Here is a 24,528-nt window from a genome sequence, read left to right as displayed (position 1 = left end):
TGTCAGGCTATGTGTGATGTTACTGGGCATTGCAGACAGCCTGCTTTCTTAGTTGTTTTTAATCTGCACTAGAACTTCCCAGTTCAACTATATAACTAGTGCCTCACAGCAGCCACCGAGACAATCAGCATCTTAGGCTTTGTACTGCACTGGAGTGGTGAGGGAAACCTCACTTGCCTTAGTGCCCAATAACCTGATGCTGCCTCCTGGGGATGCTGTAGCTGAGCAGATAAACCCCGACCTATTCCATGTACCTGTAAGTTCAAAGCAGAATCCCATCTTTCCTTGAAATACTTGGTCCTATGAATATAAAAGCCCACTGGTAGCAGCAGGCTAAGCAACACTGAAAACCTCCAGCAGGATGAAAGCATGCAGCTTTTCTGCTGGAATTGCAGACTATTAGTGATACCACTTCGGTATCACTAATAGTCTGCAATTTAGCAGAGAGCTTCTGTAGCTCTTCCTTTAAGTGTTCACCAGTAGTCAGTTTGCAGCCATTAGTACTTTGTCATCAACTGTGTTTCTAGCAGGTTTACAAGGAAATATAAAACCCATTACTGTTGCTGGAACACCATTTTAGGTTGACATTACATGAGTGCTATAGCAGAAAGAACAGAACAGCTTAGGCCTTTGCTTGCAGTGCATGGGTTGAATTAAAATATCTTGAGAGCATTATTTCTTCATTATAAAAGAAGAACATGTGGGCAGATTCCACCACATCTCATTCCACCAGTTGGCTTACTGGGTGTGTCCTTATGAGACGCTAAAAGTGCAGGAGACTAACTGTACTGCACATTAGCCCATCATGGCGAAAGCATCATGTAAAAGACATGTGCCTATGCTATTACTCAGTAGCACCAATTACAGTTCGTTAAGTTAGTACCTGTAAATGTACTAAATGTAATGCACTGTAATTAGGTGCATTAATGCATGTGTAGACATGCCCAGTGAGTAGCAAAGGTGATAAAACTGGTCTGTTTTGCTGCATAGTCAGTTTAAGCATTAGTGTGTAACAGGGCCTGTTTCACTAGTCTAGCCAAAAATGCTATAAGGCACAGGATCTGAGCCATGAGGTGCTGAAATGCACTGATGTCCTTTTACTCTTTGGAGGAAGACATCTGTTTTACACATGGGGGAACTCCAGGCCAGGATGCTGAAGTGACTTGCCCAGGGTGCTGTGGTGCCAAGTCACAGCATCAGGAGTAGAACCAACACGTTCCTACTCCCACTCTGATGGAAACCATAGGCTCAGCCTGAGGCTCACTCCCCTACAGACCTGGGTGTGCAGCCCAGGAGATCGGGATTCCTGCAGACTTAAAAAACCTCCCCACCTACACTGATTCCCCACATACATTGAAAGCCGGCAGGAATTTGCTTTCAGCCCAGAGTAACAGACTTATACTGATAGGCTGTAGGGTTTGGGAATAGGATTGTAACCTTTGTGTGCTTGTATTATTGTGGTATGGTTTCCTATTAATTTGGTCATGGAAAAATGAATCTAAATGTTGGGTCTTTTCTTGGAACAAGCAGCTCAGTAGCCAAGAGCCCAGTGATCTGTTTATCAGTTTAGAGGACTCCTGCTGAATTTTATATGCTGAAACCCTTGTACTTTAACTCCCATGTAGTGTCTCATGCAGAAACTATTAATAACAATAGTTATTTTATTGTCTGTAGGCTTTAGATCAGGAGGTTCATAGAGCGTGTGTTGAATGTGAAGGTGAAGGGAGTCCCATGAACAAGTTTTCCAGTAAGTGGCACTAAGTACCGCCAGCCCACCTATTTGGTAATAAGGGCCAGATGGAAATGATTTCGGTGCAGTGATGTCTTATCACAAAATGAAACAGTCCTAATAGTTGTCTGCTGACTAGAAGATAGAGAGATTACTGTATAATTAGTGCACTGGCTGCAGGGGAAATTGTTTCTTGATACGACAAAGCCTGCTGCACACAGATTGATATTGCTTGGACAGGCTGGTTAACACATCCCAGAAACTACTTAACTGTTTCCTCAAACTGTCTCCAGATGCCCTTCTGTGATTTCAGAGACAAGAGCAGCCAGCTCAGGTAATTAAACCAAGGATGTTTCAGACTCTCAGAGTTCATTCACCTACCAGCCTAGACCCAGTGCAGATTTTGGTGTGGAAAGGCACCAAGGAAACTTTTCCCCAGACTGCAGAGCAGCAGCAGTTGTGGTAATCACCTCCTCTTTGGTTGTACCCTCTGGCCAGTATGCCTGCTCCTCCACCGGACTCCTTCTCCAGCCGCAGGGTCTTTCTGCAGAGACTTCCTTCCACATGCACGGTGCCAGTCTGCACTGGGTTTGCACTAAGCAAGATTCTCTACAGCTGCAGAGGTGCTGTCAGGATTTTTCCTTAAGGTCAGATTCAGCGGCCTGGTCATGCAATCAGTCAATCAATCCAAGAGAGAACTGCTACTGCCTATTTTGCTGAGTACGCTGAAATTCAAACCTAATAATGTATCTGGGCTGCTCATCTCCACTGAAGCACAGCTGTGACTCTCTCCCCTAAAGGGTCCCAGCTACAGGAAGGGGAATCAAGCATAGCCAAGGTTGCAGATTTGAGAAGAGTGACCCTTTAATGCACAACTCGTTCTCTAGGTTCATAAACTCTTCTGTACTGGCTACTGTTCCCCTGCTGGAAATGTGTATGAATTTGCTCCTCTTACACCCAAAGCAATGGAGTGATCTACCTACAAGTTTTTCCTTCCTGTGATAGAAGTTGGCTTTTTGTGTTTTAGGTCTGGGTAGCTGGGGGGAGGCTCCAGAGACATGGGTTTGATTCCTCTCTTTACCACCTGCTTCTACGATGAGCTTGATCTCTGTAGGTGCCTATACATGTGCACTGAGGCTGCTCCAACCTGCTGTAATTACAGCGCATCGGAGCATGGTAATTACCGTGATCCAACAGACTCCAGTGTCACGTGTATCAGCATCCCTGTGCTGAAAAATGGCAGTGGGGGTACTTTAACTAAAGTGTGGTAAACTACGATAATTAAAGCACCTGCTCTCGCTCAGAGCACATGTAAAAATGCCCTGTGTGCCCCAGGCCAACATCTGTAAAATAGGAATGCTCTTCTTCTGGTCCTACTCTTTGTTGGGTTTTTCCATTTATATAGTAAGTTTCTTCAAGGCAAGAGCTGCTTCTTAACCAAGGTTTCCACTCTCCATCTGCTCTTCTCTTGCCTTCCATGGATGCTGGACATGCTGCAGCCAGAGATTGTCTGCAACATGGTACCAGAAAGCGTATTACATGCAGAGCAGCAGATCCAGGTGGCCAAGGGAACAGCAGGAAATAATGAATGGCATATTTGGGCTAGCCTTCAGGTAATGTAAGCAGACACAGTCAGTTCAGTTTCCAGGACATTGACTGTCTTGTGTGGGCGTGAAAGGATTGAACTTTAAAGCACAGAATGCAAAAGGGTTTTTAAATTATTTGTACTGTAATGACTTTTAATGACTTCTGCTTTGTCTCTGTGACCTTGAGAACAAACCTTGCACAAGTTCTGGGTTTTTAGTGCACAGAAGTGTAAGAAGGTTTGAAACCTTTCTCTCTCTTTACTTAAGTTACAGCTAGGTGGGAACCTGATTTGGTTCCATTACAAAAGAGTACAAAAATCAGAAATCAGTGAAAATTCCCCTGAAATGAAAATTTTGGGGGGAAAATAGTGGGAGATAGATCAAAAATTGTGTTTGAATGAAACTGAAATGTAATGAATTTTGATTCAAAAAGTAATGTTGAAATGTAAAATCCAAGCATCTCATGCAGAAGACTTTGGAACAGAACGGTCTGGTGTTATCAAAATGTATTGGTGTGAAGAAGGGTGCTTTGAAGCGAAATCTCATCAATACCTACATGACTTCCATAATGTTTCAGTTTTTCCAAAAAGGATATTTTCCATTTGGAAAGAAAAAATTGTTGAAAGATTTCCAGCCGGTTCTACATTCTTGTCTTTATAACTCACTGGGACTTCTATGGAATCAATCTTTGTTTAGACTGATGTAACCATAATCAAAAGGAGGTTTTGGCTAGAATTTTATTTTTCCATGACCATAAAATCACTCAATAGCATGAGAATTAATTTAATGCTGCTGGTTTCTGAAATCGAGAAATGCACATACTCATGTCTATTATTAAATAGCCAGGGTGTTTTGTGCATAAGCCTTTCACCTGGTGATTTATATCTGCCCAGTATAGCATAATCTTCATAGAAGCTCCAATACCATATCTGAAATTAGCCCATCAATGCTCCAGAATACTGCCGCCCCGTGAAAGGTGCTGTTTGCCCTGTGGCATTGGCTTACACGTTGTTTTCCTACCATCCAGTTCTTGTTGACCTTTCTGTGCAGGATTATATCTGTACCTCACAGGTCTCTCTTGAATTCAAAGTGCACAAAGATGCAAAATTTCATTAATAGTTGTTTCTTGGGACAGTGTTTGTATTTCACTGACTGTGAAAATCTAGTTGTGGTCACTGGTTCAAATGTATATGAGATGCATATGCATCTCTGGTGGAATTGCAGTGCAATCAAGTGAGTTACAGAAGGGATAATCCCATGCTGATGAGATTAGTACTGAAAGAAAAAGATTTGCCCATGCAAGGGGAAGGGCACCTGGAAATATAAAGTGATTTCATAGACATTAGGGGCCGGAAGAGACCTCATGAGATCACTGAGTCCAGTCCCCCTGCCAGAGGCAGGAAGTCTGCAGGGATAAAATGATCCCAGCAAGATAAACATCCAAATACCTTTTGAATGAGTCCAGAGTAGGTGCTTGCACCACCTCTGGGAGGAGTCTGTTCCAGACCCTGGACACTGTCTGTGAAGAATTTTTTCCTTATGTTCAATCTAAATCGGCCTTCTAGGAGTTTGTGGCCATTGGACCTTGTTATTCTTTGGGGAGCCCTGGTGAACAACTGTTCTCCCAGATACTGATCCACTCCCCTTATATACTTATAGGCTGCCACCAAGTCACCCCTGAGCTTTTTCTTTTTCAGGCTGAAGAGTCCCATGTTCCTCAGCCTTTCCTCATAAGGCTTGCTCTCTTGGCCGTTGATCATACGGGTGGCTCTTCTCTGGACTCTCTCGAGCCTATCCGCATCCATCCTGAAGTGAGGGGCCCAAAACTGGATGCAGTACTCCTCACCAAGGTTGAGTAAAGTGGAAGGATGATGTCCCTGGTTTTTCTAGAGGTGCATTGATGGATGCATCCCAGAGTTTGGTTAGCTTTGCTGGCCACAGCATTGCATTGGAGGCTCATGTCATCTTGTGGTCAACCAGGACCCCCAAGTCTCTTTCAGTTGCAGTGCTAGTGAGCGTAGCACCCCCGAGTCTTAAGTATGATGCTAGTTATTCCTCCCAAGGTGGACCACCCTGCACTTCTCTACATTAAATGCCGTCAGGTTTCGGTCCACCCACTTTGCTAGGGTGTCCAGGTTGGTCTGTATGCCCAGTCTGTCTTCTAGTGTGGCTGCCTTCCCTCATATTTTGGTGTCATCTGTGAACCTTACCAGTCCGTATCTAACACCCAAATCCAGATAAATAATGAAGATGTTGAAGAGAACTGGTCCGAGAACTGAGCCCTGAGGGATTCCACTGGTCACCTTGCGACATGTTGATTCACTCCCATCAACTAGTACTCATTGGGTCTGATCCTGGAGCCACTTCCCCAGCCATTGAACCATGAGAGGGTTGAGGCCGCAGTTCCCCAGCTTAACCATGAGGACATCAGGGGAGACCAAGTCAAAGGCTTTCTTGAAATCCTGGTATATGACATCAACCTCATCTCCCTTATCGAGGCAATGTGTCACTTGGTCATAGAAGGTGACAAGGTTGGTCAGGAAGGACCTTCCAGTGACAAAGCCACGTTGGCTGGCATTCAGCAGGTTGCCTTCCGTTAGCTTGTTGGTGATGGATCCCTTGATGAGTTTCTCAAGTATCTTTCCAGGGATGGACATCAGGCTGATTGGCCTATAGTTTCCTGAATCTTCCTTCCTTCCTTTTTTTGAAGATTGGGACCACGCTGGCTCTTTTCCAGTCTTCTGGAAGCTCACCCAAGCACCACAAATTCTCAAATATCTTTGCCATAGGGCCATGCTCCTTCAAGACTCTTGGGTGCAATCCGTCCGGGCCTGCGGACTTATGGACGTCTAGCCTTACAAGTTGCTCCTTCACCTGATCAGCATCAATTATCATTCTAGTGCCTGCATTAATAGGATGAGAAAATGAATAGTGGATCTAGATACATATCATCCTTGGTCTTTATGCAAAATTAGAAATGCTGTTTAGACCGGAAAGAGCAGCTTACAAACTCACTCAGAGTCTGACGAGTAAATGATATCAGCATCTGTTGCTGTTTTCCCTCCAGCTGGTGTCACACATGCAGGGGACTACATTCTGCTGACCTTGCTCCTTTCCCTTTTCTTTTGTGTAAAACCAAAGTTTTTTTCATTGTCATGTTAAGAGTAGAACCTGGGTGCTTGCCCTGCCCCTGTTCGTTATTTGAGAAGCATCAGTCTACATCCCATGGCTGCAGTGCTACAAAATGAAAGCATGTAAAAGCCTCAGTTTCTCCATTTTTTGTGCTGAGTCTGTTCACTCCCTGCAGCTTCAGAAAGCTGAAGACAATGCTCCCTACTGCTTTACACCTTTACAGCATAGGAAAAATATTTAGTAGTTTATCTCCTTTGGAACTAAGAAAAGCGAAGTGATATAGTGCATGGTTTAAGCCCATCTGCATTCAACAAAGCATTTTTTTAAAATGCTGAATATTTCAGCGGAGCGTAAAGAAGTGTCCAACTCTATTAGCTCCTTTCAAAATCCCAGGCTTAATATAGGAGCCTTTTCCTGAATCCAATAAGGCATGATCATAGCCATTTTGTAGGTGAGAAAGAGAAGCTGGATACCTTCAAGTCAGCCAGCCCTGACAATCTACACCCCAGGGTACTCAAGGAGCTGGTGAGCGTCATAGCCCAGCCCCTGGCATGGATCTTTGAGAATTCCTGGCACTCTGGTGTAGTGCCCGAAGACTGGAAGAAGGCCAATGTGGTGCCGATCTTCAAGAAAGGGAGGAAAGTGGATCCAGCTAACTATAGGCCCATTAGCCTGACTTCTATCCCGGGGAAAATCTTAGAAAAGTTTATTAAAGAGGCCATCCTTAATGGACTGGCTGATGCCAACATTCTAAGTGATAGCCAGCACGGGTTTGCTGCAGGTAGGTCTTGCTTGACCAATCTCATTTCCTTCTACGACCAGGTGACCTATCACCCGGACAAGGGAGAAGGGATTGATGTCATATATCTTGACTTCAAAAAAGCCTTTAATCTGGTATCCCATGATCACCTCTTGGCCAAACTGGCCAAGTGTGGCCTTGGGTCCATCATGATCCGCTGGCTGGGAAATTGGCTCCATGGACGGACCCAGAGGGTAGTAATTGATGGCAGTCACTCATCGTGGTGCCCTGTGACCAGTGGGGTCCCTCAAGGCTCTGTCCTTGGACCCATTTTGTTCAACATCTTCATTAATGATGCGGACATTGGAGTCAGGAGTGGACTGGCCAAGTTCGCCAATGACACCAAACTTTGGGGCAAAGCATCCACGCCAGAAGACAGGCGGGTGATCCATGCTGACCTGGACAGGCTCAGCAAATGGGCGGATGAGAATCTGATGGTGTTTAACACTGAAAAATGCAAGGTTCTCCACCTTGGGGAAAAAAAACCTGCAGCATCCTTATAGGCTCGGCAGTGCTATGCTGGCTAACACTACGGAAGAAAGAGACTTGGGGGTCATCATTGACCACAAGATGAACATGAGCCTGCAGTGCGATGCTGCAGCTAGTAGAGCGACCAAAATGCTGGTTTGCATCCATAGATGCTTCTCAAGCAGATCCCGGGACGTCATTCTCCCCTTGTACTCAGCCTTGGTGAGGCCACAGCTGGAGTACTGTGTCCAGTTTTGGGCTCCACAATTCAAAAAGGATGTGGAGAAGCTTGAGAGAGTCCAGAGGAGAGCCATGTGCATGATCAGAGGTCAGGAAAACAGACGTTACGACAATAGGCTGAGAGCCATGGGGCTCTGTAGCCTGCAAAAGCGCAGGCTCAGGGGTGATCTGATGGCCACCTATAAGTTTATCAGGGGTGACCACCAGGATCTGGGGGAATGTTTGTTCACCAGAGCGCCCCGGGGAGGACAAGGTCGAACGGTCATAAACTACTATAAGGCCGTTTCAGGCTGGACATAAGGAAGAATTTCTTTACTGTCCAAGCCCCCAAGATCTGGAACAGCCTGCCATTGGAAGTGGTTCTATCACCTACATTGAACACCTTCAAGAGCAAATTGGATGCTTATCTTGCTGGGATCCTACAACCCCAGCTGACTTCCTGCCCTTCAGGCAGGGGGCTGGACTTGATGATCTTCTGAGGTCCCTTCCAGCCGAATGTCTATGAAATCTGTGAAAAGACTTGTGAGAGAGTCTTACACTCCATATGGCTGATGCAAGGGCAAGATGGGTGCCACGTAAATGCTCCAGAGTCCTTGAGCAGAATAATGATCAGGCCTAAAGAGGGGTCTAAAGTTGGGTAATGAGTTTCTGGCCCAGATGAGTTGTGGGATTAAAACTCTGGAGTTAGTTGCTAACTCTCAATTCTGTGCTGAAGCCCTTGGACATGCTGCCTCTCTGAAATAACAGGCATTTACACAGCTTCATGGAGTGCAAATAAAAAGAGTTATTAACTGTCACAGTGAAAAGGACCACATGTGGGTGTTTAGCATTTGTTGACTAATAGCAAAGTCAACTCTGATTGCTTCACCATGCAATGGCAGAAGCCGCATGTTTGAGATGACCAGCATGCTCTGTTCAGTACTGGCATAGGGTTTCAGCTATGACACTACAACAGGTGTTGACAGTCTTCCTCAGCCTTATTCCTGCTCCTTCTACAGTTGTAAGGGTGATGTTATACTAGCTTGGGAGTGACATATTGATCTCCCTAATGCCAGTTCAAATCTAGAATAAGTCTATTGAAGTCCTTGGAATTAGTCCATATTTACATTGGTGTAAAAAATCAGAAATGGGCTTCGGATCCAAAAAATGATGACTGGGGACAATTTTGACAATATGGCATAGCATTTGTATCCAGAGCAAACTGTGCCAGGAAAGAAAACGTGGGCTGGGTTTTTTACAACTGCTCAGTATTGGCTAACTTCACAGAGGGTAGAGTTAGGCCAAAGTAGAAAGCCTTTAAAAATCACGTTTGCCCTATCATATATTTTGGGGAGGGTCTTCCTCTAATTTCTGGCATTTCAGCCCAGGAGTCCAAAGCACTTTCCATGTCCCCCAACATACAGAGTGCAGGAGTGGATGTAACAGGCCACTATTGTCAATCCCGCTGGAACTCAGGCCCAATCTACATTGTACCAAGGAGTGCAACTGTCCTGGGGTCTGATACCTTTTGGATCAGTGCAGCCTGGACCAGACCCAGGGATGGCCTGAAAGCCATCCTTCTCCTTTGCCAGCTCAATGCTAGAGGGCCTTTTCACAGCCTCGCCAGAATATGGGGCAGTGTGTAGCTGGCTGCCTTATCCCAGGCACCCTCCAGGAAAGCAGCAGGCATCATGGAGATAGAAATAAGCTCCTACTGGAGGGTGCCAATAGCCAAATTATGTGCTCCAGCCTCAAGAGCAAGGAGGAACGTAGGGGGGAATAATGCCTCTCTGAGGCTGGACTCTTTCCTCAGCCTGGCCTCCAAGATGATGCAGCCAGCTACAGCCAGCCTTGAGTCTGCTCCTGGCCTCGCTGATCCAAAGGAAATCAGGTCCCAGGAACTTCCTATTCCATAACGCAAGGTGGATCGTGCCTGAGTCCCAGTCCCATTGACAATCCCATAACGTCATTGCTGTTAATACCCAGAGCAAATTCAGGGAAAACAGTTGCAACTTTTTATTTTCTGACCTAGATTCCTTTTTTAATAAATACCTCAGCATAAATAAAGAAAACAAGAAGCCGTGGCAGCAGTAGTCTGGAGCTGCCAACATTACATTGCTGAAGAGATGGAACTAGCACAAGGAAAACATTTTCCAAGGATTTTTTCTGAATAAAATTGGTTAATCTTGGGTTCAGACTTTCACTCACTCAGCAGGGTTGTCCCACAGTATTTACTTAAAATCATAGCAAAGTGCATTAAAGCAATGTTAAAGCCGAGACACCAACCCACAAAGAAAATATGACCAAGGACACACTGAGGTAAGGGTGCTGCGTGCTCAATTCAGATGTTTCCATTGCTTTATCATCTGGTGCCCCCTTGTTGGCCAGTAAAAGAGATGCAGATAAGCCCTTTGCAATGGGACTGCAGTATGTTGCTGTCGGTCACCAGACATGCTTGTATCTGGGCCAGCTCTGATAGATCTTCGGCCTGTATTTTCCCCTTGCTCCAGCAAGAGAATGAGAGGAAAATGCCCTTGAGTCAGAACAGCGGTGTTTGACACTGGTGCAAAAGATACCGCATGGCACAGGGCTGTGGAGAATGAGGACTCTGGGGTACTGTAATGTTGTAATGCCAATCTAAACAGAGGTGTAATACCTGAGAGCCAGCATTCCCACTGCTGCATTAGTAGGAGTTGCTTACTTCACAGATGCACTGATAGCTCAATCCGTGGATCCACCACTCAGGTGGAGCACAGAGATTGCACAGCTGATGTCATTGGGAAGTCAGAGTTTCTGACAAAAGACCTGCAAGACTTCAGCAGTCTCCCGCAGGCAGCCAGACCCTGAAGAGTCACTGGAGCTGATGCAGAGTTTAGAAGAGGTCCTAGATGTGCGCTAGAGATGGTCACACTATTGCTACTGAATTCTTTGTTTCCCTTGCTTATACAAAATACAGTCCTCAGCAGTGGCTGCATTGAATAGTTTATTAACCTGAGAGAGGAATCCACTTTCTTTTACGGACTGTCTAAAGCTCAGACAGATGTTTCTTAATATTCGCCAAGTGTGATGATGTTATTGGCAGAGCACTTGGCCAGAAGCTGTCTGAAGCTGCTTGCAAATTCATCCCTCCCCACCTCCCTTCCATCCCAGTCATAGCCTGTCTCTGAGCCTTTCTGCCATTTACCAGCACTGCCCTCAGAGCCACAGTGGAGTGGAGATGGGACTTCTGATGGGCCTGTCCATATATACTGAGCTACCCACAAGAAGATGGGGGGATTAAAAAAATAAACCCAGCGGCAGAAAGAGGTGATGGATTGGCTGGCTGCCTATGCCAATCCAATGAATCAAACAGCTACAATGAATAAAAGCCTCTGGCCTGATTTCTAAGAGTGCCAGGCACCCTCTCCTCCCCTTGGTTGTATGCACCAACTTCTTCTGTGAATATTCACAGGCACCTTGGCTTGGTGTTAATGATGCAGGTATGGCAAAGGAGGGCCACCAACTTTATTAGGATCTGCAGCTGCTCAGTACATTCACAGATCAGGTGATAAGCAAAGTGGCTGGCATGGTGGGAGATGAGAAGCAAATCTGCCACCTGGCTTTGAGTGTGGGTTTGGTAAACAGTGTTGTCTAGGAGCCAGGACGCAGGGACTGGTACTTACTCGAGTACCTTGGGAATCTGTTCTCAAGGTAACAGAACTTCATGCGATGCTATAATTGTCTGGATTCCTCAGTGGTACCCAGTTGTACACAGGAGATTCAGAGCTCGTTGTGTAGTTACCCCGTATCCTTCTGCATGTCTGTGTGTTGGAACTGCTCCAGTCTGCATGGAGCCCACATTGTTTGGCATCTTCTTTCCTCCCCCAAGCCAAAGCTTACTCTGAACAAGGAAAGAGGAGAACAAACAGCATAAAGTCACAGCCTCCCTTCTGCATCCTGCACACAAATAGCCACATCTGGAAACGAAATACACACTTGGAAATTCTCCCGAGCAACTCTGTCTGATTTCATATTTGGAAGAAGGAGCCTGTAGCACAATCAGACCAATTGTGACACATGAGTATGTATTGTGGGCTCTTCCACAGGTGGGATGTTTTGAGAAGAAGCTAAGAAGCTCAGAGAGCAAAGGTTTTGTTTAATCTGTGCAACAAACTGTAACTTAGCACCACAGAACTGAAAAAAGAGATTGAACAGAAGTCGGGGGCTTCACACAGAATTGGAACATTTTAATGAAGCTTTAATGAATTTCAAGGAATGTATTTGCTTGCATAAATAAACTAGCCTGCGGAAGAATCCCACCCCAATGTCATTGGGAAATGGAGTAGGATATAACAGGCTGAAAAGATGCACAATTTGGATTTCAAGCGCATTGGGGATTTAGCTCTGGGTTTTTGGATCAGCCAGTTAGAAAAGAAAGGGACACTGGTAAAATTTTGAGCCAGCATTGTAACCCTGGAGCTCGGGAACCATTGTTACCAACTGGCATGATTTTATCATGAGTTTCACAAAACTTGCTGGGTTACTTACCACCCCAGCTCCTGGAGTTAGGGGATTACATGACATTCTCATCTTTCACTTGAGGACAAAGGGTTGGGTTTCTAGCTCTCTTGCTTGCAGAAATCAGCTTGAAAACATGACCTGAGTGTATCCTGAAGGGTCAGAAACCAGAAGGCAAATAAAAGCACTCCCAAATGTCTGTAGCTCATGCTTGTTAAGTGAACTTCCTGACGCTGGGGGGTCAGGGGAACCAACTCATGATTTCTGAATGCTTGGAGTCTGTGATATTGTTGGGTGTGTGGCTTGCACTTTCAGCTCATTTCCTCTTCCCCTGTCTTGAAGTAGCAGGGCAGAAGTGTGTTTGATTTTGACCTGTGGCAGATCTGTAGATAGAATAATTTCTGACACTTGAGGAGAGAAGTTAGCCTTCCATGTGCCAACATGAGAGACTTCAGAGGGCACAGACTACATGGTGTAGTCAGGTACTCGCCACTCGTCACTACTACCATCTGTGCGTGCAGCCTCTGTGGGGGAGATATATTTTAGAGAGCTCTGACAGTCAAATCTGCCTTTCACGGCTACATCTATCCCTCCTCTGGATTATGTTACCAGGTGAATGGTTACGGGAGTCATTGGTCTGCCACTGAGAAGTCACACTCACTTGTATTTCCCATCCCTTGTATGTGTTGGTAAACAGCGTGCCTCAGATCATACACTTGTGTGTGGTACAAGCCACTGTGATGTGTGGCATTTTAATAAGGCCACATCTGTGTTCTTGGAGAGCATGGGGAGGCTGCGGTGACACTGCTCACACCATTGCAAATGGCTAGCTTGCATAAATAGATTGAGCAGATCATAAGAATAGCAGTTCCAAGAGCCAGAGACTTACTTCCAAATCAGCAAATATGCATGGTCATCTTGAGGTCTTGCCTGCACTCTGCAGCCATGGGGAGGGTTGTGTGATGGAAACAGCCATGCCCATCTTGTTGCAACAGTCCAGGCTGACATTCATGCATCCTTACAGGATCTTAAGTGTTGGAAGAGAGAGCCAGAACTGGCAACAGGCAAATTTAGACCAGGATAGCATCAGTGAATCCTGTATATAGAGAGCGTTTGGTGGGCTTGCTCACAATACCAGGCTCCGTGGAGATGGAGAACCTGGGCTGGTCTGTCCATGATGAGTCGCTTTCGTTTGCTAATGCAAAGCTCACTCTAGGAACAGCTTTCTGGATGTCTGAGAGCAGCCGCTTCAACTCCGGCCCATAATGGGGCCTCAGCTCCAATTCTGCGCCTAGGAGAATAAAAGCAGATGGGTGATTTGCAGGTGGAGAGGCCGTTGCTGCCACTCACGTGGTTCTTCATAGTTTCATAGTTGGTCGGGTCGGAAGGGACCCGAGCGGATCATCAAGTCCGACCCCCTGCCATGGCAGGAAAGAGTACTAGGTTCAAACAACCCCAGCAAGGTGATTGTCTAGCCTTGTCTTAAAGACCCCCAGGGTAGGAGCCAGCACCACTTCTCTTGGAAGTTGGTTCCAGGCCCTAGCTGCCCTGACTGTGAAGTAGCGCCTCCTGATATCTAGCCTGAACCTGCCCTCTGCCAGCTTGTGACCGTTATTCCTGGTCACTCCTGGCAGTGCACGAGGGAACAGGGACTCCCCCAGTACCTGCTGATCCCCCCTGACTAGTTTATAACAGGCCACTAGATCCCCCCTCGGCCTTCTCTTGTGGAGGCTGAACAGGTTCAGGTCTCTTAGCCTCTCCTCGTAGGGCCTGCCCCGCTGCCCCCTGACCATGCGAGTGGCCTCCTCTGGACCCTCTCCATGTTGTCCACATCCCTCCTGAAGTGCGGTGCCCAGAACTGGACGCAGTACTCCAGCTGCGGCCTGACCAGTGCCGCATAGAGGGGGAGGATCACCTCCCTAGACCTGCTCGAGATGCATCTGTGGATGCATGACAAGATGTGGTTGGCCTTCCTGACTGCCAGCCCATGTTCATCTTGGAGTCAATGATGACTCCAAGATCCTTTTCTGCCTCTGCACTGACGAGAAGGGAGTTCCAGGCCTGTAGGTATGGTGCCGGTTGTTCCTCCCCCAGGTGCAGCACCTTGCAGTCGTCTGTGTTGAATCCCATCCTGTTCTCATCTGCCCACCCTTGTAACCTGTCTAGGTCCAATTGCAGCCTGTCCCTCCCTTCTAGCATGCCCACTTCTCCCCACATCTTAGTGTCATCTGCGAATTTGAACAGGGTGCTTTTTACCCTCTGTCCAAGTCACTGATGAAGATGTTGAACAGTGCGGGCCCGAGGACCGAACCCTGGGAGACCCCACTGTCCACATCCCTCCAGGTCGAAAATGACCCGTCCACCACCGCTCTCCGGGTGCGGCCCTCCAGCCAGTTCTCAACTGCTGCCTCCTTGCCTCCATCAGTAACCTTTCTGTTTTCCTTTTCAGGGCCGCTGCATCAATTTTACCCGAGTCAAGAACACAGAAGCCCCACCGAAATATCCACTCAACAACACCTACCCCCACTCCTCTCCACCCCCTGCCCCAATATACAACCCTCCATCCCCTGCCCCAGTCTACACCCCACCCCCTCCCAGTTCACCCACACCTCCCACACCCTCGCCCTCTTCTACACTGCCTCCCCTCCCCCCACCTCCCCAAGCCCCACCCCCTAACCGAGCCCCTCCCCCTTCTAGGCCCCCCCCTCGCCCTTCCATCTAGGGGGTCCACTTTGCCCCCATCTCTTGCAGAAGCATCCGGGAGGCCCTTTCAGCTGTACTGTAACCAACCTGTCTTTGGGGAAGAGGGGTTCAGGAGGCCTTAATATTCTGAAATGGGTGACCACAAAACACAAGACTTCTTAGCCATTTAAAAAAAACACACCAAAAGAAATCCCTGAGGCATCAGTGACACCAAACCATCCCAGAGAGGAAGCTGAGGGGCTGCCAAAATGGAAGCCACTGCAGGAACCTGAATCACTAGCATTCACTTCAGCAGGAACCTTTCCCTCCCCCTGGCCCTCGCTGGCTTCCTAGAGCAACCTCAGAAGTAAGAGTAAGCTCTCAGAAAACCCGTGGACCACTCAGCCATCCTCCACAGGTGTCACCAAAAGGCTCCCACATGTATGGACATCTCAACTGGCTACTTTGCAAACATGGCGTGAACTGCTTCGCATTCCCATGGAAAGCTGATCCTTTCTCACCCACACCCAGCAGCATGCAGGCAACAGTGATGACCTACCTATGAGCCCATGAACTGTTTTTGTGAACGTGAACAAGCAGCCATCCCAATGGACCATGTATGAGAGAAGGAAGGAAGTTATCCTCCTTCAGTGTGTGGGAGGGCATTGGACTAGGTGTATGGGATTTGGGTATGTGGTTATGAGGCAGTGCAAGTGAAGACACCTGAAACATTGCTAAGGAAATGAATGCTGTGTAATCTTTTTTTTTAATCAAGAAATCTAGAGGTTTCAGCCTTCTTCTGAAGATGATGAGTTGATGAAGGACCAGCCTTCAGAGAGCTCAGCAGGCAGGAGGAGACTCTAGGAATCAGGAGATTGTAGAGCTGAGGAACCTGTGGAAGATAAATTAGTAAGAAATGCTTGCATTATGTGGAGGATCACTGTGCCCATCCAACTAGCTGCACAGATCAGTACTGTAATGCATTTCAATGATATCTTTCATTTTAAGAGGAAGGTTTTCAAAATTTCTGAAGGTGTAACAAGTGGTTGGTTATAATGGTTAAAAAACCCTACAGTTCCCTGAGGCTTCTTAAATGGTGGTGTTATTGTCAGTGTCACCTCATCTCACTGATGCTTTTTTTCCCCTTGTAAATTTGCATTCCTCTGCACACCCCGTTTTTTTGCATCAGTTTTCGTTTTCCTGTCCTTTCCTAAGTTGCGGATCCCTTCCAAACTCTTTGTATGAGGGAACAAGTGTCGCTCTGCACCCTATTCATTACCTCCCAATGGTATCACTTCCATTATCAGTCTTGACTGAGGCCAGATCATGCACAAGATGTTTGAGACAGGAATTGGTTTTCCCAGAAATGCACTGGCTGCATTTCTTTATGCTTTCTCCCTTTCTTAATGGGATCTAAATGTGGTCTCTGATACTGCATATGCACCTGTTTTAACCAATAGCAAACCTTCTGAGTAAGTGCCTTTGTAACACAGTACTAGGAAAAGAAGAGGTCATTCAGCATGGAAGTCAAACCTCCACCTCCCCAGTTTACTTTTATCATCAGTTCTCATTAAACAACTTTCGCCATGGAAACAGCGAAGTCTTAAGAAATAAATCAACTTTGTACGTACAGTTCTATGAATATCTAAGGGTTTTCATACTCGTATAAAATACTTTGTTTTGTTTTTTTTACCAGATAAAGATATGCTTTGCCAAGTCATTACTCCAGTGCTGTTCGAAATATTAATTCTAGCTTTTCCTTGCAAACAATAAAATAAAGAGGAACAGACCTGATTTCAAGGTAAAGACCCAGCTGGGAAATGAACTGGGGTCCTTTTACTTAATAGCCTCAAATACCAGTCAGTATTTACCAACCTTACCTAGCTGTAGGTCAGCATATCTCCTGCCATCTGAAACCAATAACTTCATACAGCAGGAACAAACAGTACTGAAATCTCTGGCTGCCTATTTTGAAAAGGGGCTGATTTCCCCATCAGCATAGTTGTTCTGTCTGCAGGCAGCACAGAGCAGTACCACTTCAGAGCAAAAGCATCAGCTTCAATACTTATTAGGCCAGAATGTGTCTGATACAGGCTGTGATCAGTTCAGGCGGATGGCTTTTGGGACCATAAAGCTTTTACAGTTCTGAGAAAGGTTTGGTTGGACTCCTGCTTATGATGGACAGGATCTAGTTAAATAGGTGTTTGGCTTGGTGCGCAATACCTGGGAAGTATGTAATAATGGGATCGCTCGATGGTTCTCTTAAGAGAGCTTCAAAAGTTTGAAAAAGTTAGAAAAGAAAATTGTTTTGTTTTTGGGGGGGTTTCCACCACACTGAAGCAAGAACATTTTTCAGGATCAGTTACCCTGTGAATCTGAACAACTGCTTGGGGTAAAAATGGAAGTGTTTATATTCTATGACTAGGGATATGTTGCTTGCAGATTCCTGCACAAATGAAATGTTTTACACTAACTTAAGAGAGGAGACCAAAAAAAAAAAGAGCAACAGAACACTTAGATCAGGCCAGAAAAGTGAATAATTTCTAAGTGCCCCTATTCTACAATCCTTCTCATGAGCAAAAGAAAGCAAACTCCAAATTTGTGTTGTATATATTGTTATTGCATGCTTACCATACATTAGATGGAAGCATTTCCGATCCAGTGTGGATAAAAGAACATTTTTCAAGTTGTAGTAAATTATTATAAAGCCAATGATATTTCATGGCATGTATTTGTATCAAGCTGTGCTTGTCGTATTTTTGTCTTTATGGTTGTATTGCTTTTATAACTGTACAAATATTTCCTGTAGCGACGAGTGCCTCTTACATAGCATTAATTGAATCACAAGGACCAAAGGCTTTATACTCCCCTTGATCCATCATATAGATATTATACGGACAGATCCACAGTGGTATATCGCCATAGGGCAATGGGCATGTGTAGGCAGCACACGATAACCAGATGCCTGTGTTCCTGTGTACAGGTTAGTAACTAGGCACAGAATCAGGGGACCCATTGGTAATTTTAGTTACTTGTTTTCAGTGGACTCTGATTGACTTCCTCAGCAAAACCAGAGCAGATATTTGCAGATAGAGACTGCCTTCCTCACTGTAGTGAGAATCAGACCATGTGTGTCTTATGATAGGCAGGGGCAAAACTGAAATCCATGAGACACAGATGGTCTGATTCTCACTACAGATTTATATCCATAGATGAGTCAGGCCCACGGGTACAGGAGTTGCAGCGGGTATATATAATAAAGGGTCTGTGGCACGAACCAAATGCAAGCGTGCACTCATAGCATGGCTTTCAGCTAGTGCACAATAGCTGGTACACCGTCCTGTGCAGGTGCACACTCCAGCCAGTATGTGGCCTTACCTTTCATAGAAGCATAAAAAATGAGGGTTGGAAGGGACTTCAGGAGGTCATCTAGTCCAACCCCCTGCTCAAAGCAGGACCATCCCTATTTATATCATATCAGCCAAGACAGACCAACTTAAAGCACAGTGTGCTGAACAGAAATTATTGAAAGGGGAAATTATTTTTGGCCAAGGCAGCTCTTTAGAATGGAGACAGAGCACAAAGCAGTGGTGGGAAGCCGAAGTGAGACAAATTCAGCTTAAAAGTAATACCCAAAGTGAAGCAAAGAGGGCCATCAGCAGCTTACTCAGAGTTGGAGTAGATGTATGCATCTCTAGGAGTGCTTAAATCAAGACTGCTCACCTTCCCAAAGGCTATGCTTTAGCTCAGTTAGAAATAATGGGCTTGCTGCAGAAGTGACTGAGTGCCATGCAGTAGTCAGACTGCAAAGTCTTTGCAAACATACAAATGCATGAAAGTTCTGGGCATGTAGATGCAAGTTTTTAGTTGCACTTGTTATAATTTTTTTGCACTAGTAGGGAGAGGGAGAGAAATAAATATCTGGGGGAGCAGCAATATGTAGGACCCTGTGCCAAAGCTAGAATCTGAACAGAAATGAAGGGCAATGCCTCAGCTCCTTAGCTGGTGTCAAGTGGCCTATCTCCAGTGCCTTCAACCAAGTTATGGCAGTTTTCATCAGCTGAAGGTCAGCCCCACTACAGTCAAGACTTTGTCTACCCAGAGTTAGGCTCTGAGTTCTGCATTTAAAACCTTCAGTAAAAGTGGCCTGAGCCCCCGCAAACTTCATTGAAACCAGGGGAAGTGGCAAGTGCTCAGCTCTTCTGAAAACTCTTTTGCATCCTTAGGTGTTCAAATGCCCATTTAGCAACAGCATTTTGGCCTAAATTTTAAACCAACTTCCACTAACAATTAATGCTATGTAAACCAGGTTGAATTAGCTGGTGTACTGAATACAGAGGTATGGTACCCTATGTATTTTATCCCTATAAAAACTTTCCTGTGAACACATTGCATGGACTACTGTTCGCAAATGTTCGCTGCAAAAAACAAACAGGAAGGAGTTCTACTCTGCCTTTTCAGCAAGGAAGTAGGGTCTTGTTTATATACAGTTTTTACAACCTGCACATGCACAAATACAGAAGTGGCAGAATAGGTCTTGATAGGAATAACGGTTACAGCTACAGAAGGTCACTCTGATCATGGACTCACATTGTTCTTACTTCATGGAATATATTTTTATATGCACAGCTCTGTTCACCTGCATCATGGAGCCTTGAATGAATAAGCAGCAGGATATGGCAAGGATCAAGACAATTAAGGAACTGCTTCAAGTTCCAAGTTGCTGCAGGCTTTAATCTGAAGCTGTTGTTAAAATTAGCCATGGTGGTCTTCAGCATACTCTCTCTGCTCTGCTCTTGTGCCTGAGCACTGTCTGTCATTGCTTTGATTGCAGGGAGGAGGGAAGAAAGGTCTGAATTTGTGGAGAACTCTGGCAGGGTCTGAGGGCCTAACATCAAGAACCTTGTATTTACTTGTGCCGATGCTACAGTAGAAAGCAAAGGCTCCTTGTGTTTTAATCTGGACTTTGGTTTTGCTAGTTCAACCTATGCTATGTAATGATGTTCCACTTTGTTTGTTGCATGTGTCATTTGTTACATTCAATCATTACTCTTGCTGATCTTGAAGTTATTATTAAAGAACTACATCAAGTCATGTCTGTTCCCACACATTTTATTGGGTACACAAGGGAAACAGGACCCAAGACAAGGGGGAGGAAGTCTCTGGCATACTGCCTTCAATCAATTTGGAAAGACAGGTTGTTCTGGTTTCAAACCTAGAATATTAATTAAATGACATGATTTTTATTTAAATGCTATGCAAGCCAGCAAGAGTTTGCTCTACCTTCCCTGCTGCCCCAAACTCTGCCAAGGAAGGATGACTTCAGGTCACTGCAACGAAACCCTGCTCTCCCAATCGTCTAACACAGCTGTTCCACGCAAGGACAATGACTGCCAACACTTAGCGTTGGACTGCATTTGTTAGAAGCTGTTTTTACTTCACGCTCCGAATAAGACCATTTGGTTTAAACTCTGTTTTCTTTGTTTCATCACTGCACCCAGACCGAGTGACACACTAGTGGAGAGTGAGAAAATATGCACATCTAGCTAGAGCTCCAGAGAAGCTAGCAGGAAAGGTGCAACAAGGGAGAAAGACCTGCACTGTCTCAGTAAGTCCTCCGATCCTTGTCTCTAGACCACAGCTTGTGTCCTCCAAAGCTCTAGCTCTGAAGCCAAGCATAACGTTACACCAGCTTAGAAACAGGCAGCATTTCCAAATGAACTCAGAGTAACACGGGCCTTTTAGGAATCAGCTTCGCTCTAACCAGCTTCTTTATAGCTGCTGACCGCTCACCTGTGTCCCAGTTAGCTGCAGCTGTAGTTAGCTTCTGCCTGCAGCTAGGGAGAAGTTGTTAGAAATATTATTAAAAATGCATTATCAATAGCAGATTTAGGAAAAAAAAAAACACAGCTGCTACCCCTCCTTGTCTCCTTAATGGGAGAGGGAAGGGGGGGGTTTGGAAATTGAAGGGAAAAACCACCAAAGGCCCTTTGTACTAAGGTATCACTCCCTCTCTGTCCTGCAAATTTACTATCTCTTCGTTACACTAAATCACACTTTCTTTCATGACCCCACATTCCTAAGGCTAAGATAAGAGCAAATGCCATTTTTGCCTTCAGGTTGAACCTTGAGTAACCTTGGGTTCCATCCATGCACGCGTGATAGCCTAATGCATATTAAGCCTACCCGCCCCGCATACTTAAGTAGTTAATTATAATGCACATGGGACGTATGAAGCGACATGTTTACATATATGTTTGTATGAACCGGAAATGAGTTGTAAAAATTCCTCCTTCTACACACGTGGTCAGGAGAGGGGGGATAAAAGCCTGCTAATGATTGTGCTCGGGGGCAGAGGGATTTGATCTTTTGTCTTCTCCCTCTGACCCTATTTGCAAATATATATCTTTTGTGTTGCTAATAAAGTGTGTCTGTAGCTGAAAGTTTTTTTCCACCTCCCGAGAAACGAACCACGATTTTTTTAATTCAACAAAGTGATTACATTTCTCATAAGGAGGGAAGCAACTATTTTTTCTCTGGCCGCAACAGTACTGGCCAGCATGAGGAAATTCCTAACTTACTTCTGGAAAAGCTTTACGTTTTGGCTAGGTGCTAGCAAAGCAGTAGGCCTCAGGTGCTGGAAAGCAAGTGAATGAGGTCACAAACGCTCTCCTGGAGAGAAAACGTTTTCCTAAGCCGTGCCTGGGGATGAAATGAAGAGGCTGGCAAACCGCAGCAATCAGAAGAAAAGCTGAACTGTAAGTCCCATTCAGGTTTTCTCTAAATATGATTTATAGGTAGCAGGAAAAGGAGGCTGGTTCGCCAAGGCTTACAGGGTCCTGAAAGCTTTGTGTCTCATGGTAGACTTAATAGATTTTAGGATCAGAAGGGATCTGCTGGATGACTGAGTCCGACCCCCTGCCCTGAACAAATTGGGTAGTCTGATGCTTTATGGTATTTGATGCAGCCATTATGAATTCCTGTTAGCAGCTACTTTGAAAGTTATAGTGTATATAAACCAATTAAAATCCCATAAATCTTGAGGTGCAGCTCACTGAACATAGTGCAAAGAAATCAGTGAAAAGTGTGTTTTAGAGTAGACTTGGGGGCTGGTGTCCTGATTGTAATATCATAGGACTGCTTTATAGGGAAGTATGAGAAGAAGTCATTCTTAATCCTGTACCAGCCTCCTTTTCTGGAGAATAAGAGCTGTTTATGCTTTTCTTAACACGCAGATTGCTTACAGAGCTGCTTGATTTAAGTCTTCTGTTTAAATGCCAGAAGGGATTTGTGCTTTGGGGCATAACTGCAAGGGTTGCCTTTGTTTATCAGTGTCATTCGCTCCTTCAAAACCTTTTGAAGGTCTCTCTAATCTTTTGGAGATGGTGAATTGTACGCTGGGCAGTAAAAAACCCCAAACAAACCGGGATTAATTTCCAGAACTCTAACACAGCTCAAGCCAAGACAGATGTCGAAATCATACACTGTTTTTCAGTAAGAATATCTGGAGAAAGTCAAAATGGATTTAAAAGCTATGGTGTGTCTTGTCTTCTAACCTCCGCTGAGATGCTTGAACTTGTACGAAGTCTAAATCATAAGAATAATATGCTTTTGAAAGAAACACATTTGCAAAATGTGTGAGAAAGTAGTAAGTTGGACATGGAGTGGCAACAAATGTCAAAGAAAGTCCATTGGATAAATGAATGGCTTTGAAAATGTGGGGTCACCCCTTCCTGCGGAGGGCAATCATTTTTGCATTGTTTTAAAGAGTGCAGTGGCATAACTGAAAGCCCATGTTGTCAGCCTGTAAAGGTTACAGTTGTTAGGTCTGGATCTTGCCCAAAAGATCTGTGTCTGAGAAACATCTCGGTTCAAGGATCTGTTGTAAGACTGACGTTTTTCCGGTAACGTTAAAGAAAAGTGGTGTGTGGGGTATGAATCTGCAGTACAAATTTTACTGCCCTAGACTGGTGTGGGTAAGGTCTGGTGAGCTAAGCAAGAATTAATCCCCAATGCATCTCTGGGAACTAATTTATCATTCCCATTTTATGGATGCAGAAAGTGAAGCATACAGGAGTTAAGGGGAGTATGGGGAAGTGAACCTAGCAAGTGGTATAATTTTAAGTCATAACAGGGCAAGAGGTTTCTGTATTATACTATATCTGCATTTAAAACTTCTGTGCTTCCTGTGACCTAGACATTCCCCTGCTTTATCTGTTGCAAGTTAAAGGTGTATCTGATGTTTTGTGCGTTATGTTTGTGGAGTTTTGTTCCTGAAGTTCTTAAGATTAAATTAGACCAGGGGTTAGGAACCCCTGGCGCACGTGCCAGAGGATGGCACATGAGGCTATTTTGCTCAGCATGCCACAGCCGGCAAAGCCTGTGGACAGCTGCTGCCAGCCAGAGAGCCTGGGCTGTTCACAGTAGGCAGCGGGGCTGCCAGCCCTGCTCTGAGCTGCACCAGGCTCCATGGCTGGCAGCAGGGGCCGGCCCAGGGCTTGGGCTGGCTGTGGCAGGTGGCTAGAGAGCTGCAAACTGCTGCACTGGCCCAGCTCATTGCTGGTGGCAGGTGGACACATGTCTCTGGGCGGACAATGGTGGAGGAGCCAGGGTTTTGCTGCCCTGGCCCCTTCGCTGCTGTGCGCCCTGAGGTCCATGTGTAGCCATCACCAGCCACGGATCTGGGCTGGGGCTCCGGATCCTGGTGCAGCTGTTTGCAGCTTGTCCACCGACCGCTGCAAGCAGCCCAGGTTTCATGCTGCACGCGTGCCTCGGGGCATGTGGCAAGGAAGAGCCCGAGGTGGTGCAACCCTGGTCCCTCCCATGCTGTCCGCTCAGAGGCGAACATGCACTTGCCACCAGCAACAAGGGTCAGGCCCCTCATGGCTCCCCCACCATCTACCCCTAGCACGCCAAGTCAAGGTGTAGGTTGAGGTTGGGGTGTTTTAGGCACTCCAGCCAAAATACTGCCAACCCCTGGATTAGACAAAGTGCTCAAGTCTAGGATGGCTTGGATGGGGATGATCCTGCCTCAATGCAAGGGGTTGAACTGGATGACTTCCTGAAGTCCCTTCCAGGCCTACGTTTCTATGAATCTATAATCTGTGATCTATAGGCCTGTTCCTGTGAGCTGAGGTTGCTTTGCAAGTTGCACGAGATGCTTGCAAATTCATGGTGTCAGCAGGTTTAGTACTAGTGTATTTTTTGAGTTGCTTCAGTGCATTAAAGCAGCCGGTCAAGAAGAGAGATGGCGTGGGAGAAGCAGGGAGCTATTATTTTAATCCCTAGTTGGTGGAGATTCCCTGGGAAAGCAAAAAGCTGCACAGAAATAGCCTGGTATGTTTGCATTCCTTTATCCTGATGTCGGTGGCTGCGATAGCTGTGTCAATCTAACTGGCTTGTGGTGGAGCAGACTG

At 45.7% G+C, this 24,528-nt stretch overlaps 1 protein-coding gene across 2 annotated transcripts in view; it reads left to right on the top strand.

Annotated features, from left to right (window-relative positions):
- The window catches only part of ANTXR1 (ANTXR cell adhesion molecule 1), a 155,151-nt gene extending 134,945 nt beyond the window's left edge, over window positions 1-20,206 (top strand). For both annotated transcript variants that reach the window (XM_090051159.1, XM_090051158.1), the window contains exon 18: window positions 14,880-20,206. In XM_090051159.1, coding sequence (XP_089907285.1) covers window positions 14,880-15,152 — 273 coding nt within the window. In that variant the 3' untranslated portion in view covers window positions 15,153-20,206. The remainder of the gene's footprint in view (window positions 1-14,879) is intronic.
- Window positions 20,207-24,528: the final 4,322 nt, after the last annotated feature.

This window comes from Crocodylus siamensis, chromosome 6, assembly GCF_052110815.1.
Source record: "Crocodylus siamensis isolate JL-2025a chromosome 6, ASM5211081v1, whole genome shotgun sequence".
Lineage (NCBI taxonomy): Eukaryota > Metazoa > Chordata > Crocodylia > Crocodylidae > Crocodylus > Crocodylus siamensis.
This window is presented reverse-complemented; position numbering and strand designations above follow the sequence as displayed.